Genomic DNA, 13,313 nt, shown 5'->3' with positions numbered 1-13,313 from the left:
CCAGTCAACATCTGATCATGAGCTAGCATATTTTAATTACAATGGTGTTAAAAGGGACCATATATTCAGTCATACAAAAGTGTATTCCAGACCTGGATACTTGGAGATAGTTTTTAAGCATTAATAAATCTAAACTGGCACATGTAAGAGACTGATTTTGCAATCCACACAAAATACATAATAGTCCCCTATCACCATTTTACTCAATGTACTGTAAGTATTCAACAACTTCCGTCTTATGCAGTTATAAAGCTCCCACAATACACCTTAGATATAAGATATATAAAGTACTACTGCATTTCCATATATTGTAAAGTAGGGAAATGTTATTGCCTAAATATCACATATTTGCCTACATTAAAAATGCCCTCTCTGGGAAAAGCCAAAGGAGACTCATTTTGACACTGAGGAGGGGGGGTGGGTCTGCACATCACCAGGCCTCCAAAATACTGCAATTCATGGGTGGGGGCAAGGCTCAAGGACACAAATGTGCATCTATTAGCCCCGCTTACTCCATTCCCATCATGTATTCCACTTTTAGGGGGGGGTATTCACTCCCGGGTCTCGAATGTCAGGGGGTCATGACTGTCGGGATGTCATGACTGTTGGAACGTCCTGACAGTCGTGACCCTGGTCCATTCTTGACCAGCTCACTTGTTATTTGGCAGGAGTCATTCAATGCCGAATGATGAAGAGGGGGCGTGTCCGTGGACACGCCCGAGAATTGTCGAGATACGCCATGATCTCGACAATCCATGGCTGTTCTTGCCAAAACGGGGCCGACTGCTTTTAAAGTTGGGTCTGTTCTGCCGAGATGCCTCTTCAATGTTCTCAGGAGAAATAGTAGTGGGGGATTGAATACTGCCCTATATCTCCTTATCCTGGCCAGTTCACTAGGAAGTAGGTGAAATGTAGGTGATGCAGTCACTCTTTTGTGGGTTCAGGAGACAGTCCAAAAAAATTCACAGTCACCCGCAACATAGTAGGGTAGGCAATTATGAAATATCATATGGGAACATAACAACTATGCTAGTAACAGGACCTGGTGGGCAATTGAATTGACTTCCCAGCCCCCCTGCCGCCAATTCCCTCCAAAGGGGATGTGTAACTAGGACACATTCCTTCGCATGTCTCCGCAACCGGAGAAATCATTCCCTGGTAGCCGACTATCAACTGATTTCTCCTGGCTTGGCAAACAAAAGTCAGTCTGAACTGACTTTTATTTGCATGTGCCTGCCTGAAGACGGGGTGGGCGGCTGACATCCTGTGATGTTAGCAGGCCGCCTGCTTAACCATGGGAATGGGCCATAAAACACTGGCCGTTCCCATGGCCGACCCCCATCCCCGCCTCCGCCCACCCTAATCCCTGTGAACGACTATACAAGTCGCCAATTGCAAAGGGGAGCTGCACATGTGCATAAAAGACCATGTGCATGCGCGGTCCCCAAAACATCGGGACGGGGCCGAATTCCCAGTAATGTGAACAGACCAGAATGACCCCCAAGACACCAACACAAATAAGCAGCGTGCATTTAATTTGACATGAGTATAATTATAAGAATGTGTTCTTAAATAGTTCCGATTTACTGATGACTTCAGGGAGCACTATACTTTAGCTTTTCTGATATAGTTTTAAAGTGTAAAATAATAACAAAATACCAGTATTGCTATAACCTTTTACCAAAGGACATCATAACAAGGTTACTCACCCTTCCGGCTGCTGCAAAGCATTCTTCATTGCTTTGATTTGTTGGAAGTGACAGGACATATCTGTGGCCAACACCATTTCAATCACCAAAGCCCGGAATTCCCTTCAGGGTTGTCATAAGGCAGAAAGTAAAAGAACGTGTAAGACATTATATTTTTTCTTGTGCATTTGCTAATTGTCTGTGACATTTCCACTGCAAACCATATGTGTCACAAAGCCCTCGCAGATATCTTTATTCTGAAGGAGGTAAGCTTATATTTTCTAAATATCAAATACAGTGTGAACAATTTATTCAGATTAACCCTGGATAAAATAAATTGAAGACAAAAAAAAATATCTTCTGTAGCTTTAAGTTGTTCCCTTAAAATGTAATAAAATAAAAGGAAATACAGGGTTATTTGCCCGTGACTCATTTTGTCATCTATTGGCAGAATTTGACAGGTTTCACATTGTATTTAACTGTGTTCTAAGTGCAATGTATTGTTCTAAGGGCATGATTCAGGTTCGACATCAAATAAGAACCACACAAATGGGCAAAACGTGCAGAGATTTATTTTGTATTTTGTTGTATTTTTTCTGTGTGGGATTAAATAATGGTCCTGATTCCCATTGGCTCGGAAGGGGCTGAATTTATTCCAATGTACACTGCCCAGCGAGCCAATGTGAATCAGGCCCACTGCCTGCTTTGCATATAGGGACATATTCTAGTTCACTCTTTCTGACAAAATCCTTCTTAGATGGACAAAACCATGTGCACTGCAGGGGGGCAGATGTAAAATGTGCAGAGAGAATTAGATTTAAATAAGTTATTTTGGGTGACATTCTATGGGATGAGAAAAAATCGAGTTTTTTTTTATCGCACCAATTCGCCCTTTTTCAAATCGCAAGATTGGGCCGTTTTACGCATATTTAATGAGATGCGAAAAATGGGCCAAATAGTGCGAATAGGTGCGAGGTGGTGCGATGTCTTTAGTCCTGAAAATGTGCGATTTTCATGTCTGAAAATCGCACGTTTGCAGGAAAGCGCAAATTATTTTAAAAAAAACGAGCGCGGGGTCCCCCGCCAGAGCATAACCAGCCCTGGGCTCATTGAGCCGGTGCTGGTGACATAAAATCAGGGTCCCCGACAAATAGGGGTCCCCTTGATTTAATGAAACCAGCACCAGGCTCAAGATCCGACGCTGGTTCCCAAAATACGGGGGACAAAATGACTAGGGGTCCCCCATATTTTAAGAACCAGCACCGGACCCAACCAGCCAGCGGGGTAATGCCACAGCCGGGGGACACTTATTATATAAGGTCCCGCGGCCAAAGCATTATCCCCGTGGCTGGTCAGCATGGGCAGGGGTCCTGGGGAAGTGGGGACCCCCCCCAATGAAGGGGTCCTCCCCCCTCCAGGACTTACCAGCCCATGCTGAAAGTCCGGGGCTGTCTCCGATGCCCCTGGGCGGTGGGCATCGGACTGATGGATTGTGTAAAAAAAAGAAGATAAACTATTGTTTTCTACTGGCGAACTATGAGTCCCAGCAAGCCTACCCTGCAGGCTGGGACTTGGAGAACCACAAGTCCCAGCATACGGGGTATTAAAGGGCCCGCTGGCACTTGTAGTTCTACAGTACAAAAAATAGTTAAATAAAACACACTGACACCCTGAAAAATAAAAGTTTAATACATACACAGCCCACACACACTGATACTTACCTACCTTGAGCCCGTAGGTCGGTCCCTGGATCCTGGGTCCGGGCTCCGGGGCTCCAGGGCAGAAGAGTCCGGTTCCGGGGCCTTGGTCCTGGTTCCGGGGCTTGTCCTGGGGTTCCGGGGCTGGTCCGGGGTCCAGGATCCAATGAAGTCCACAGGGGTACCTGAGGAAGGAAATCCTACTCACCTGGTCCCCGGCAACGACATCGGCATCCTCTCCGGCAGACGCGCTGCTCCCGGCTGCTGTGGTACCCGCTCTCGGACTGAAGAGGCGAAGAGATTTTCATCTTCCGCGCCTTTCCTCCGGATGATTCTATTGGCCGCCTAGCGGCCAATCAGGAGGCGACTTTCTCGGCTCCTGATTAGCCGCTAGCCGGCCAATGGAATCATTCTGAGAAGAGGCGCGGAAGATGAACATCTCTGCGCCTCTTCAGTCCGAGAGCGGGTACCACAGCAGCCGGGTGCAGCGCGTCTGCCGGAGAGGATGCCGATGTCGTCGCCGGGGACCAGGTGAGTAGGATTTCCTTCCTCAGGTACCCCTGTGGACTTCATCGGATCCATCAGCCCGATGCCCACCACCCTGGAGCATCGGGGACAGCCCCGGACTTTCAGCATGGGCTGGTAAGTCCTGGAGGGGGGGACCCCTTCATTGGGGGGGGGTCCCCACTTCCCCAGGACCCCTGCCCATGCTGACCAGCCACGGGGATAATGCTTTGGCCGCGGGACCTTATATAATAAGTGTCCCCCGGCTGTGGCATTACCCCGCTGGCTGGTTGGGTCCGGTGCTGGTTCTTAAAATACGGGGGACCCCTAGTCATTTTGTCCCCCGTATTTTGGGTATTTTGGGAACCAGCGCCGGACCTTGAGCCTGGTGCTGGTTTCATTAAATCAAGGGGACCCCTATTTGTCGGAGACCCTGATTTTATGTCACCAGCACCGGCTCAATGAGCCGGGGCTGGTTATGCTCTGGCGGGGGACCCTGCGCTCGTTTTTTTTTTCTTTTAACTGTTTATTTTTTTTTTTTTTACCAGAAACCTGCACAGAACATTGCGATCTGTGCAGGTTTCTTGCTAATTCGCCCATCAGAACCTGGTCTGATTTTTGGGCGAATTATAGTCACACTTTATACAAATCGCATACCATTAAATATGCGATTTGTATACTTTTCCATGTGAAAACATCTGGATGCGATGTGCTGCGAATAGCAGCCATCGCATTTTCAGTGTGTCCAACTTGTTGCCAAAAATCGCACTTTTTTCACATTTTCGGAGCTCATTAAATATGCGAAAATGGAAAAAAATGCGATTTCGGCCGTTTTTGAGAAAAAAATCGCAAAAGTCTAAAAATCTCAACCCATAGAATGTCACCCTTTGTTTCTGTGCAGGGTAAATACTGGCTGCTTTATTTTTACACTGTAATATAGATCTCACTTTGAAGTAAAACCCCACCCACATCTAACTCTCTCTGCACAAGTTACATCTGCCCCTCCTGCAGTGCACATGGTTTTGTCCATCTAAGAAGGAATTTATCAGAAAGAGTGAACCAGAATAACCCCCATAGCCCACAAATGTTTGATAGGTTTATTTTTACACAATTTAGATTTCAGTTTGAACATACCCCACCTACTGTAAATCTAACTCCACCTGCAGTGCAACATGGTTTTGCCGAGTTCTGAGTTTTTTCGCCTTGCTTGCAATCCTAAATGAGGCCTTAGTCAGTAGCAGTTTCTTATTCACACAGTATTCAAAACTGGCAGTCAAAATACCGACAAGCATTGTGGGACAGTTAAAATACAGACACATTCAAAATTCCAAAGTCATTGTGCCGACATGGTCAAAATGCAGACACGACCAAAATGCTGGCATTTAAATGTCGACATGTCAAAAAGTCGACATGAGATATTTAAAAAAAATGGAGATACAGACACACAAAAAAATGTTGAACTTTTGATATGTCAACATTTTAAATGTTGGCATTTCGACCGTGTCTGCATTTTGAACATATCGGCAAAAATAATATTGGTACTTGGAACATGTCGGTATTTTGACTGTCTGCCAGTGATTGTTTGTATTTTGACCATCTGTATTCTGAATGAAGGGAGATTATACTGAACCCATCTGAACAGGGCAGGCGACAGGGGGGGGGGGGGGGGTTAAGGGGGACAAGTGTGACGGGCCCCAGAGATCTGAAGGGCCCCAGAGTTTCCATGCTCCGGCATGGCCACTGCCTCTACTAGCTGGCCTGTCAGTGACCTTTGGGGCCCGGCCGTCTACTGTGCACCATCTGTGTGTGGCTGAGTATGACTCACTGTGTGCCACTGCCATCTACTGTGTGTGCGCCCTGCCACTCGGCATGCAGAGCCATCTACTCTGTATGTGCGTACGGCCTGGGGCCGCAGGCGCACAGAGCCGTACCCCCCCGCTGGAGCTGTGGCCTCAGTCTCTGGCTCCTGTACTTTTACTGCGAATGCGAGGGTCATCTGTTCCACACTCTGTGAAAGACCTGCCCTGCCTGCTCATAGTGCTCAGCATTCTTTTGTGAAAGTGACAGGCCAGCAGCAGCTAGAGCCAGCAGGAAGCAGCAGCCAGGAGGCAGGCCAGCAGGACTGAGAACGGGAGAAGTCCGCACCTGAAAGCAGGATCTGGAGCAGCAAAAGGTTAAATGAGGCTCATGCAGATGAGCGTTGTGTGGATTTGGGATTAGGTGTGTGTGTGTGGGGGGGGGGGGGGGGGGGGGGGGGGGGGGGGGGGGGCAGAAATACCATTGTACAGGGCCCCAAGATTTCTGTTGCTGGCCCTGCATCTGAATCAGTAAGCTTTACCCTTCATGACTGAGGGAGGTGATGTATCAAACCTTGGAAAGAGATAAAGCAAAGAGAAATAAATTACCAACCATTCAGCCCCTGAAATTTTACACAGCGTGTAACATGACAGGTAGAAGACGATTGGTTGATGCTTTATCCCACTCTCCAATTCATATTCCCCATACATATCTTTGTGACCACATTTAAAAAATATATTTTAAATATGTTGAGAATTTGAGACCTATATTTAAGCAAATTTGTTTCCTTTTTAAATGAATGAAAATATTGAAATTAAAAGTTGTTCACCTATATAAAGCCGGTAATTTTATCTTGAACAGGAACAACTTTGGATTTCAGAACCAATATCCAATGCAATATTTCTTCATGTATTATACTACATACTCAATGTACAGCAAAATACTGGGTCAAGCATTTCAACCTGGTAATTTGCCTTTCAACATGGGTCTTTTTTCAGCATGAACGGGACAACCCAAGTCAACATTCCAGAATCTTCATCCCTGCTTTTATTACCGGGCTGCTGGATCCTGCAAATCTAGCACAGCCCTTGCGATCTCCAGTTCCTATCCGATGCGCATGACACCACGCATAGTATTGGAATCAGTGATAAAACACTTGCCATTTGACACATTTCATCCAATTTAGCTGCATCATTATCGGAGGAAAAGGGCCCAAATGGCACTAGTGTATAGCCAGCTATAGAGAATGTCTTAGATTCCCAGCAATTTGGGGTACATACTGAGGTGAAAAAAGGCATTGATTCCAGCAGGTACCAAACTATCCCACAAAATAATATAACAAAGGAAAACATGTCTGCACCAATGAACATGCACACTTACAAAAGAAAGCAGATGATATAGTGCTTACACATCTCACCTCCAGTCATCCTTAGAAAGATTATAGAGTATATTCATTTCTTCATCATCCTGCAGGAGGCGATATGCTGCACTTACATGATGATTTTCAAGTACAGATCGGTCATTGTATAGAATTGCTGAATCTGATCTGAAACAGCAAAACCAGCAAACATATTGTTATCTTTTTTGTCATTACAAAGCTCCAACCTTCTCTGCAATACCTTCTAACGGGTTGGGATCATTTGGTCTATTGCATTATGGTCGAAAGTCATTAGGTCGAATCCATTAGGTCGACATGCTAAAAGGTCGACATGACTCTAGGTCGACATGGGAAAAGGTCGACATGATTCTAGGTCGAAAGGTCATTAGTTCGACAGGTCATTAGTTCGACAAGGTCATTAGTTCGACACTGTGTATGTCGACATTCACAAGGTCGACATGGGGTTTTTCACTGTTTTTTTACCTGAATGTCAACACAGTCGACATGGACACAGTTTAAAGTGCACTGCATCCCCTCGCATCGCTCGCTGCGCTCGCTATGCGTCGGGCACGGTGCCTCGCTACGCTCGGCACACTATTTTATTCTCCCACCACGCCCTAGTGGATGGTAGGGCATGAAATACCGCCTGTCGGCACATGTTGGCTCAAAAAACAGTGAAAAACTCCATGTCGACCTTGTGAATGTCGACATAGACAATGTCGAACTAATGACCTTGTCGAACTAATGACATGTCGAACTAATGACCTTTCGAACTAGAATCATGTCGACCTTTTCCCATGTCGACCTAGAGTCATGTCGACCTTTTAGCATATCGACCTAATGGATTCGACCTAATGACTGTCGACCATAATGCAGTAGACCAAATGACCGCATCCCCCTTCTAACTTTGACCATACACAGTAAAACATAATGGCTGGGTATACAGCAGATGTGCAGTTTTATACATCTTCACAGATAAGTGTTATATCATCTGTTACAGATACAGATTATGGCTTCAGATTCCCTAGACATCTAATATAGTAGGTGGGTATACCAAACACTAACATACGGTATATCACATCAGGATCCAAATGGATTATGAAAGATGAAGACAAGAAGGTATGTCATTACATGTACTACTATACTACAGAAATATTACAACATTGGATTATGACAGTCACATGCTGCCCGCCACCCCGACCACAGGGCACAGAGACAAACACTAAAGGTACACCAGCTCAGAGCGCCCAGTGCTACCCAGAAGTGCGGATTCCAGAATCGATAGGTTGAATCGCTCGCCCCCCCACCCATCAAGCAAGTAATTCCCCTGGCAACAAGCATGTATTCCCCCTGGCAATGAGCAATAACCCCCCCCCCCCCCCCGGCAACAAGCATGAAACCTCAGGAAAGGTGCATGTAACCCCTGGCAACAAGCATGTAACTTCTGTCAATGAGCATGTAGGTAAGCAGCAGTTATGTGGCATTATATGTAATAGTCCTTACGGTGTGTTGTATGATATGTAACGGGCATGACAGGGTATTGTCTAATCGCTGTGCCCAACTATCCCCCCACAAATGACATAACTCTCTTGTTGGATAAAATTGGCCACAGCAGCCATCTTTATTGAACAATACAATTTTAAACAATAATCCAAAAACATTCCCACGGAAGGTGGTCCCCGAGGCCCTCAATAAATATATATCCACACCTCTAAGCACTTCCAGGAGCTCTTACCCCCAGCCGATAGCGATTGGCTCGAGGGCACCAATTGTACACACCCAGTGCTCATTAATTAACCTCACCCAGGGGAGTCCAGCCCCCTCATGGGGCCCTCCCCGCCGCATAATTAAGCCTCAATGCCACCAACCTCGAGGACCCCCCTCCGCACAGGCCACTGTGACAAAAAGACATCCTAGCAAATATTCTACCTAAACTATAAAAAATAGGGAAGGGTGGGTGGGAGCTGTTGAGAAAATCTCCCAGTGACCCCTATTTCCTGCCTGAACCCTGCTTATAAACCCCTCCAACACCCCGTTAAGCCCCTCCCCCTATGACCCTCTCCTTAAGCACTCCTCCTATGACTAACTGCTAGTCAGCTCCCTACAAACCCTGTCAGGGGAGCCTACCCCCAGGCTTTGCCTCCAGTCCGGCTCCTACATGACAGGGTATTGTCTAATCGCTGTGCCCAACTATCCCCCCACAAATGACATAACTCTCTTGTTGGATAAAATTGGCCACAGCAGCCATCTTTATTGAACAATACAATTTTAAACAATAATCCAAAAACATTCCCACGGAAGGTGGTCCCCGAGGCCCTCAATAAATATATATCCACACCTCTAAGCACTTCCAGGAGCTCTTACCCCCAGCCGATAGCGATTGGCTCGAGGGCACCAATTGTACACACCCAGTGCTCATTAATTAACCTCACCCAGGGGAGTCCAGCCCCCTCATGGGGCCCTCCCCGCCGCATAATTAAGCCTCAATGCCACCAACCTCGAGGACCCCCCTCCGCCACCAAGCACGAGGTTAAACCCTTAACCCCGTGCGCCCCCCCCACATCCGGAACGCTGTTTCTATTCCCTCTTGTAGTCCCAAAGACCAAACATCTATCCCCACAGCATTCAGGTGCACACCGTCACCTCTCCAAAATGCCCCGGCACCAGACTCAAGTTCCCTGTGCCTCACCACAACAGCCCCGTTCCTGGCCATAAAACGCCCAATCGCCCTGTTAACTTTAATCCGTGCCTTATTGAGCCTGTCAGCCGACCTCGCATCCCTCCAATAATGGCGTGGCACGATGTCTGACCAAACCGTGATTAATTCCGGAAACATTGCCCATAACCGTAGGAGATCAAACTTGATATCCCGTATCAACTCCCTAAATGGTCTGCTCCCAAGGTCATTCCCGCCCACATGCAGAACTAATATGTCGGGAACCCTATCGAGCCGAACAAAACGGTGAAATTCCTGCAGCACTCCACTCCATACCATACCGCGTTTTCCCAGCCAGCGAACCACTGCCTCCTCTCTATCCAAACCCAGCTGGCGGCCGTTCGGTCTGACATCCGCCCGAAAAGCTCCCCAAAAGACATATGAATGTCCTAAAATCCAAATCAGGCACGGAGGCTGCCCTAAAACAGAAAAAACACGGTCAACCTCAACAATCCCCTAAACGAACATAAGACCGAAAGCGAGACGATTCCCACCGCCCAATACGCTTAATCAACTCATCCCCAAATCCCATTCTAGCAGCCTCAGTTGCGGCCCCAATGCGGAAAGAGTGACCCGCGTATTCCTCCCCCTTGAGGCCCAACGTCCGCAGTACTGCTCTAAACACACTTGTGAACTGAAACCGTGATAAAAAGGATCCATTCGCATGCATCAGCAAAGGATCCCTTTCCCTGCCCACTCTGACCTCCTTAAATATCCTCAGCCGTGCCACCGGGCACATATCCGACCCTGGTACAGAGAAGAGAACTACCTTCTTCCCCCTCCCTAACTGATCCGTCTTAGACCTCCTCACCACTAGCTCCACCCTATCCGAGTATAAATCCACATCCTCTCCTAACAAACCTCCCGGCCTGGACACGCTTGGACTCACGAGCTCCCCAATCCGCAGTGCCCCGAAGAAGGCAAGCGAAAAAGCTACCCCAAACAACCTTTCCTCGAAATTGGAACCACAGACCTCCCCTAACTTCATGCCCATATTCTGTAACAACTGGAAAGACACCGGCCTTCTCTGATCCTGTACGACATGACCTCTCCTCCAACCTTTTAAAGCCTGCGCAATCAGGAAATTCTTAGTGTCGTCAGGCCTGCCGCCTGCACGAAACCCAAAAGCCAAGCCCGCCATGCAGCGCGTGATTTTTGCCACTGACCAACCAATCTCCTTACAATGGCCGATATATAACAAGACAGCCAACTCGTCATCATCTTCCTTCAGACCTACTACCTCACGCCATTCTAACCAGCTCCGCCATTCCTGATTGTATGCCGACCATGTATTCGGGGCCAAGGATTCCCTGATGAGCTGATCGACTACCCGTCCAGCAGAGCCCAGAGCCGACTCGGGAACCCGGTCCCCTCCCTGTCCGCCTCTGGTGCCAACTCCCGAAAACGCTCCCACTGTGAACGAGATAAAGCATCCGCAATGCCGTTAGAGACACCGGGAACGTGCCTAGCCACAACCCACAAATTCAAAGCCAGACATTCCAATACTAACTGCTGCAAAACAGTGACCACTGACGGTGAAGATGCCGACAATTGGTTAATAGCCATGACAACCCCCAAATTATCGCAGTGAAAACAAATCTTCCTATTGCGGAATAGCTCCCCCCAAACAACTACTGCTACCAAGATAGGAAACAACTCCAACAATGCCAAGTTTTTAACCATGCCTCTCTGCACCCAAGACTCCGGCCACCGGCCTACACACCAATGTCCCTGGCAATATGCCCCGAACCCACCACTCCCGGCCGCGTCCGTGAAAAGGTCTAGCTCAGTAGTGACGCATGTGTCTGACATCCACAAAGCTCTGCCGTTAAAAGCTTCCAAAAAAGTTGCCCACACCCGCAAGTCCCCTTTCAACTCACTACCTAATCTGACAAAATGATGAGGAAGAACCACCCCTGCTGTCGCTGCTGCCAGCCTCCTGCTGAAAATGCGGCCCATAGGCATAATGCGACACGCAAAATTCAATTTGCCCAGCAAGGATTGCAATTCCCGCAATCTAATCTTCTTCAACAGCAATGCCCTCCCTACCTCGGCCTTCAAACCCAGCAATTTCTCCTCGGGCAAGCGGCACTCCATATTCTCGGTATCAATGACAATACCCAAAAAACTGATCACAGTCGCAGGGCCCTCCGTCTTACCTGGAGCAAGCGGGACCCCAAAGTCTGCCGACACCCTTTCAACAGTCCTCAAAAATAAGTCACATACTCCGGTCCCCCCAGGACCAATACATAAGAAGTCATCTAGGTAATGAATGACTGAACTACACCCAGAGACATCCTTAACCACCCACTCCAAAAAAGAACTAAAGGCCTCAAAATAAGCACATGACAAAGAACAACCCATCGGTAAACAACGATCAACAAAAAATTCCCCGTCCCAACAACAACCCAACAAACGCAAACTGGTTGGGTGAACCGGCAGCAAACGGAATGCCGATTCAATATCAGTCTTTGCCAATCTGGCCCCTTTCCCAAACCGCTTCACCCACTGAACAGCCGCGTCAAACGATGTATAAACCACCGAGCAGATGTCAGGGTCAATGCCATCATTGACCGACGCCCCTTTTGGAAAAGATAAATGGTGTATAAGACGAAACTTGTTCGCCTCCTTTTTTGGCACCACCCCCAATGGAGAGACTATCAAATCTGGCCATGGTGCCGACCCAAAAGGTCCAGCCAAACGACCCAGCTGCACCTCCTTACGCAGTTTATCCTGCACCACCTCTGGATGCTCCCTTGCAGACTTCAAATTCCTCCTCAAGCCCCCTGAAACCTGCACGTCGGAAGGTATCTTAAAACCTTCCCTAAACCCCTCCTCCAACAACACGGCTGTCTGCTGGTCAGGATACCTACGCAGATAGCCCAGCATCCTTTCCAGCCGAACCGGTGTCTCCCCCTTTTGAATTACCGTCCCGTGACTTCCCTCTGAAGCATTTATTTGCACCATGGGTCCCTCCACACGAGGAACATTCATGTTTAAATTTGCATTTTGCCCCAAAACGACATGACCCGTCATTAAAGGCAAAGCAGAGTCCCTTCTGCATGGCCGTCCCATTTGTGGCCTCCCTCGGCCCCCCCGTCCCCACGAAAGGGCTGCCCACTTTTTGTGGGAGCCGTCACCTTTAACCATAAAGCAATATCCTTATGGTCCCAACGTATGTTAGGGCGAACAGCCTTCCTCTGCCTAAACTGCTCATCGTACCTGAGCCAAGCCAAGCCCCCATACACACGGTATGCCTCTCCTATCGCATCCATGTAACAAAACAAGCCTGAACAATTGTCAGGTGCCTTCTCCCCAATTACACTAGCTAAAATAGCAAATGCTTGGAGCCAGTTCGTGAATGACCGCGGTATCAGCCGATACCGCCGCCGTTCCTCCTCCTCCTTCTTCTCCTCCTTACGGGGCCTATCCAGATTAAAACGCTCTAAAGGGAGCAATGAAAATATATCAACGTATTCCCCTTTCCAAATCTTATCCCTCACCTCCTGCTTCAGGTGGGCCCCCAATGGCCC

At 47.9% G+C, this 13,313-nt stretch overlaps 1 protein-coding gene across 5 annotated transcripts in view; it reads right to left on the bottom strand.

The window, feature by feature from the left end:
- PDE1C (phosphodiesterase 1C) overlaps window positions 1–13,313 on the bottom strand; it is a 790,350-nt gene that overhangs the window by 109,658 nt on the left and 667,379 nt on the right. For all 5 annotated transcript variants that reach the window (XM_083188441.1, XM_083188444.1, XM_083188443.1 and 2 more), the window contains 2 exons: window positions 7,104–7,232; window positions 1,710–1,811 (listed from right to left, as the gene is read on the bottom strand). In XM_083188441.1, coding sequence (XP_083044567.1) covers window positions 1,710–1,811; window positions 7,104–7,232 — 231 coding nt within the window. The remainder of the gene's footprint in view (window positions 1–1,709; window positions 1,812–7,103; window positions 7,233–13,313) is intronic.

The sequence above is a fragment of the Crinia signifera genome, chromosome 5, assembly GCF_055691185.1.
Source record: "Crinia signifera chromosome 5, ASM5569118v1, whole genome shotgun sequence".
Lineage (NCBI taxonomy): Eukaryota > Metazoa > Chordata > Amphibia > Anura > Myobatrachidae > Crinia > Crinia signifera.
Note: the sequence above shows the minus strand (reverse complement) of the source record. Positions and strands in the feature narration are given on the sequence as shown.